This window comes from Etheostoma spectabile, chromosome 22 (genome assembly GCF_008692095.1).
Source record: "Etheostoma spectabile isolate EspeVRDwgs_2016 chromosome 22, UIUC_Espe_1.0, whole genome shotgun sequence".
Lineage (NCBI taxonomy): Eukaryota > Metazoa > Chordata > Actinopteri > Perciformes > Percidae > Etheostoma > Etheostoma spectabile.
The window spans coordinates 4,322,539-4,328,538 of NC_045754.1; the positions used below are offsets into that span (position 1 = coordinate 4,322,539).

Sequence of the window (6,000 nt, forward strand, 5' to 3'; positions counted from 1 at the left end):
CACTGAGATATTCTATAAAAACACTGAGATTTCTATAAACAACACTGAGATATCTATAAAACATGGATATTCTATAAAAACACTGTGATATTCTATAAAAACCCCTGTGATTTCTATAAAAACACTGTGATATTTTTATAAAAACACTGAGATATTCTATAAAAACACTGAGATATTCTATAAAAACCGAGATATTCTATAAAAACACTGAGATATTCTATAAAAAACTGAGATATTCTATAAAAACACTGAGATATTCTATAAAACACTGAGATATTCTATAAAACACTGAGATATTCTATAAAACCAATATTCCTCTATTTAAAAAACACTGTGATATTCTATAAAACACTGAGATATTTCTAAAAAACTGAGATATTCTATAAAAACACTGAGATATTCTATAAAACACTTGAATTCTATAAAAACACTGTGATATTCTATAAAAAAAACTGAGATATTCTATAAAACACTGATATTCTCTAAAACACTGTGATATTCTATAAAAACACTGAGATTCTATAAAAAACACTGAGATATTCTATAAAAACACTGATATTCTATAAAAACACTGAGATATTCTACGTAAAAAACACTGAGATATTCTATAAAAACACTGAGATATTCTATAAAAACACTGTGATTTCTATAAAAACACTGAGATATTCTCTAAAACACTGAGATATTCTATAAAAACACTGAGATATTCTATAAAAACACGAGATATTCTATAAAAACACTGAGATATTCTATAAAACACTGAAGATTCTATAAAAACACTGAGATATTCTCTAAAAACACTGAGATATTCTCTAAAAACCACTGAGATATTCTATAAAACACTGAGATATTCTATAAAAACACTGTGATATTCTATAAAACACTGTGATATTCTAAAAAACACTGAGAATTCTCATAAAAACACTGAGATATTCTATAAAAACACTGAGATATTCTATAAAAACACTGAGATATTCTATAAAAACACTGAGATATTCTCTAAAAACACTGAGATATTCTATAAAAACACTGAGATATTCTATAAAAACACTGAGATATTCTATAAAAACACTGAGATATTCTATAAAAACACTGAGTATTCTCTAAAAACACTGATATTCTTGCATTGTGGAACCTTGCTCCACCAGGAGGTTTGTTTTGCAAGCAGGAGCGGTCAAACTTGACATCAGGGCTTTTTACTGGCGTACATTTGATATTTTCAGCCCTCCTGTTGCTGCTGATAGTCTTATCAGAACCTCTCCGTGCAACACGACACGATATAACAACATTCAAAAATGACGATCGCTGCAATAACACTGGTTCCAAATTCCAACTTCTATTTAAAGCAGTAAGATGTTGACTCACTGATTGTTGAATGTATGACCGGCCATTAGCAGGATAAAACTTTATGTCAAAGAGGTTATAATATAGTAAGGCTTTCCAGGGGGCAAACTAAAGCCTTTCACAAAACGCTTTTATTTTGTTGACTAAATTTAAAGTGTAATCTCCTCCAAAGCTCGCAGCAGCTCGCGGTGCTCGGTACCCGGCTCAGAGTCACTCATTTTGGGCTAAACACGTCTAACTGCCGCTGATGAGGCCGAGCTGTGGTGGAGGGCCGTAGCCGGCGTCACAAAGCTCTGCAGCGGCTAAAACACCTAAAAAAAAACCTGCAGTAATGATGCCAGCCGGTGGTCTCCTGGTTCACGATATCGTACAGACCCGTTCATTAGAATGCGTTGCGTTACAGCAGCATTGCTTTGTGGGATATGTATGCTGTCATAGTCTCCACTGTTTGCATGCTCTGGTATTTCACTGTAAATAATATGCAAGTCGAGTGTTATTGCTTTCATACTAAGGCTTCGGCCGTACTAAAAAAAATCTCCCCTACAGTTTTAGCATATTATAAATAGCACGTCAGAGTGGAGTTAGGACTGCGTCCAGTACAGATTATTTAATAGTTGACAACTAATTGATTCATCTGTACAGACTATTGATTCATCTTTGCTGATCTTGAACAGATCTTGAACAGATCAACCTAACATCCGTCCCTGTGTGTCACAACTTGTTTGAATCCAGGCAGAGTGTGAAGTAAGATGTGTGGGAACAAGGGCGTAACTTTAGGTTCAACATTGGGGGGGGGGGGGGGGGGGGGGGGGGGGGGGGGGGGGGGGGGGGGGGGGGGGACAAATCATAACCGGGGTGTGTGGGTTGTCTCTTTGTGCATGAAAATTAGGGATGGACAATAGGGAGAAAATCAGATATCATGATATTCTTGACAAAATACCTTGATATTGATATTGCGGCGATATTCTAGACTTGACCATTGGTGCTTTAACAAAATATCTTCACACTTGAATTTCAGATAAATAATCATCAGTAATGTGGACGTAATGTCTAATAAGGAAAAGCCAAGTAATAGAACAGTCTGGTAAGTTCAGAAAATGACATCACTTTACTGTAATTCAGCCTTTAAAACCAGGAAAAGACGACACTTATGTCATATCATGATTAATTAAGATATCCAAAATCTAAGACAATAATCTAGTCTCATATCACAATATCGATATATTGCCCAGCCCTAATGCAAATGTCTTTATTTATGCAAATTATTGAATTTATCTGCTATATTATTCCAAACTTTCTGCAGATTCAAAACCTTCCCCGTGTTTCCGAATGTTTCCTTGTCTAGGATCTGGGATCCACTCACCCTGCTCGCTGATGGGGACCAGGCGGTAGACCTTGTAGGGCTCGGAGATGTCCAGCTGGGCTCGCTCCATCTCCTCGCTGAACTCCGGACTCTTGTTGAGGGCGCAGCGCAGACGGGTCTTCCAGGACGCCGGGTTGTCCTGACCCCCGTCTGTCAGCTTGCCTTTGAACTCCGCCCACGCCTGCGGGGGACAGAGGACAGAGGACAGAGGACGGTCGAACCTACGGCCCTTCTTCAGAGACTCTCAGGGATTTACAGTGAGCTACAAGAAACGTCGTGACCTTGAAGATGGCGGCGTCCTCGTCCTTGCGGAAGTCCTGTTTCCCGGCGTGTTTCCACGGGATGCGGAACATTGTTTTGGCCTCGTCGTGCCACACCAGCCCCGGGTACTTCCCACTGTTGACCTGCAAAAGCCAAGCAACGCGGACCCAGTTCAGATCCTCACTAAGGTTTCTATAAAATACACATTGTATAAGTTTATACACCCAGGCTGAAGTTGATTAAAAAGGACTGAATACAAATCTTTTAGAAAATTAACCTAATGCGTTAATTAAAAAATTTAGGAAAATCCGACCTTTAAGGACACCAATTTTCTTTGTGAATGAATAGTGTATCATAAATAAATAAATGTTCCTTCCTTAAAATCAGAAGCATAAGTAACACCCCCCTATTTATAAATACAGGGCATAAGTATACACCCCCCTATGTTAAAATACAGGGCATAAGTATACACCCCCCTATGTTAAAATACAGGGGCATAAGTATACACCCCCCTATGTTAAAATACAGAGGCAAAAGTATACACCCCCCTATGTTAAAATACAGGAGCATAAGCATACACCCCCCTATGTTAAAATACAGGGCATAAGTATACACCCTCCTATGTTTAAAATACAGGGGCCTAAGTATACCCCCCCCCTATGTTAAAATACAGGGGCATAAGTATACACCCCCCTATGTTAAAATACAGGGGCATAAGTATACACCCCCCTATGTTAATTCCCATAGAGGCGATTTTATTATTAAGGGCAGTGTATTTCATGGATCAAGATACTGTGCATCCTGATAAAGTTCCTTGGCCTTTGGAATTAAAATACCCCCCCATCATCATCACATACCCTTCACCCTCATAGAGTTGGCATGAGATCATCTGGGAACACCATGCCCAGTCTCTAGGTATGGTGAAGGGTATGCGATGATGATGATGATTGTTGGAAGGGGGTGGTGGATGCCATAGTATCCTGACCCATGAAACAGTCGGCCATTAAAAATAGAAATCAGCCTGCTTCTATGGGAATTTAACATAGGGGGGGTATACTTATGCCCCTGTATTTTAACATAGGGTGGTGTATACTTTATTCCCCCTGTATTTTAACATAGGGGGGTTGTATACTTATGCCCCCTGTATTTTAACATAGGGGTGTATACTTATGCTCCTGTATTTTAACATAGGTGGGTGTATACTTATGCCCCCTGTATTTTAACATAGGGGGTGTATACTTATGCCCCCTGTATTTAACATAGGGGGTGTATACTTATGCCCCTGTATTTAAGGTAGAACATTTATTTATGTACAATACATTATTCATTAACAAAGAAAATTCGTGTCCTTAAAAGGTTGGATTTTCCTAAATCTTTTAAATTAAGCATTACGATCATTTCCAAAAGAGTTTTTTTTTTTATTTCCCCTTTTAAATCAAATTTAGCACAGATGTGTAAACTTACAGCCCCTAGGGTGGGTTATTATAAAACTCTCCTAAACAAACATGTATAAGGCAGTAAAGGTAATACATCATTATTAATAAGCATCTCTGGTGTGCTCATTATTCTAATTTTAAATCAGCAGAACATTTGATAATCAATCAGTTTTTCTAGTTTCTCAAATTGGAGGATTTGCTGCTCATTGCATTACAGAGATTAACCGATTGATCGTCAACTATTTTTATAATCCATTGATCCGTTTAAGTAATTTTAAGAAAATGTTTGAATATTTTCTAGTTTCATGTCTCCTCTGTGACAGTAAACTGAATATCTTTGAGTTGTGGACAAAACGAGACATTTGAGGACGTCGTCTCGGGCTTTTTGGAAACACTGATGCACATTTTTCACTATTTTCTGGCATTTTAAAGACCAAACAACTAATTGATTACTTGAGAAAAACAACTGGCAGATTAACAATAAAGAGAGTGGTGGTCCAACAGTTTGATGGCTCACACCACGCTCAACAACAAACTCAAAACATTATTAGTTTGTTTACATCAACAAAATGTGCAAAATATAAGAATATGCAGCAACTTTTCTGCTGTTAAAAAAAACAACTGGATTTTAAATCACTGTTACCTCTCAAAGCTCGATAAATCGTGAAAATAATCAACAGGTTAACTGAGAATGGAGATGATTGTTAGTTCGCAGCCCTAAATACATTTTACTGGTTATACTTTTACTGAAGTACGGAGTATTTCAAACGTAGTATTAGTCCTAAAAATCTGAATATTTCCTCCACTCAACAGTCATGTGTTTGTTTAATTTCAGAGGCCATTCTGTCTCTTTCCCTTTCCTTCTCCCCCCTCCCTTTCGATCTTCCTCCCCTCTCTCACACACACACACACACACCACACACACACACACACACACACACACACACACACCACACACACACACACACACACACACACAGTCACCTGTTCGACGATCCAGGCGCACAGTCTGCGAGTGGAGCGCATTCTCCCAGCTGCCATGACTCTCTGAAGAAATATTTAATTAATTAATTAAATCGCACAAAACAAGAAAGCAAACAAACCCCCATCAGATGCATGTCCCCGCCCCCGGCCTCCCTTTTACAATAACACTTCACATAATATCATAATAAGTATTTAAAACAATACTAATGAAAACATTTAAAAAAAAAACCATCTAAAAGTCGACTTTATTTAATGCAGATGTGTCGGTTGAAGGCTCGTGCGTGCAGTTACATCTTAAAGACGTCGAACAGATCTCACACACAACAAAGTCCCCTTCTAAAACAGCTCGGTTATTTTCAATGTGGTCTGGTTAGGAAGACCAAATAACCGCTGTCGTCAGTGGTGATATATATATTATATATATATATATAAGTATATTAAATATAGACGCTAAGGTGCTTGATTAAGGAAGTAGAGTTGAGTTTCGTTTACCTCGGTTGCGTTTCCTCCGCGCTGCCTGCGGACTGTGAGTGTCTGCGGTCCGGGCGCCTCTGCTCCTCCGCCGCCTCGCAGCCTGCAGCAAAGACGCTCCTTTTCCCAGAAATCACGTGA

At 38.4% G+C, this 6,000-nt stretch overlaps 1 protein-coding gene across 1 annotated transcript in view; it reads right to left on the reverse strand.

The window, feature by feature from the left end:
• LOC116672636 (interferon regulatory factor 9) overlaps positions 1-6,000 on the reverse strand; it is a 23,010-nt gene extending 17,010 nt beyond the window's left edge. Inside the window, 4 exon segments of the mRNA XM_074783846.1 lie at positions 2,708-2,888; positions 2,989-3,111; positions 5,389-5,451; positions 5,881-6,000. Coding sequence (XP_074639947.1) covers positions 2,708-2,888; positions 2,989-3,111; positions 5,389-5,445 — 361 coding nt within the window. The 5' untranslated portion in view covers positions 5,446-5,451; positions 5,881-6,000.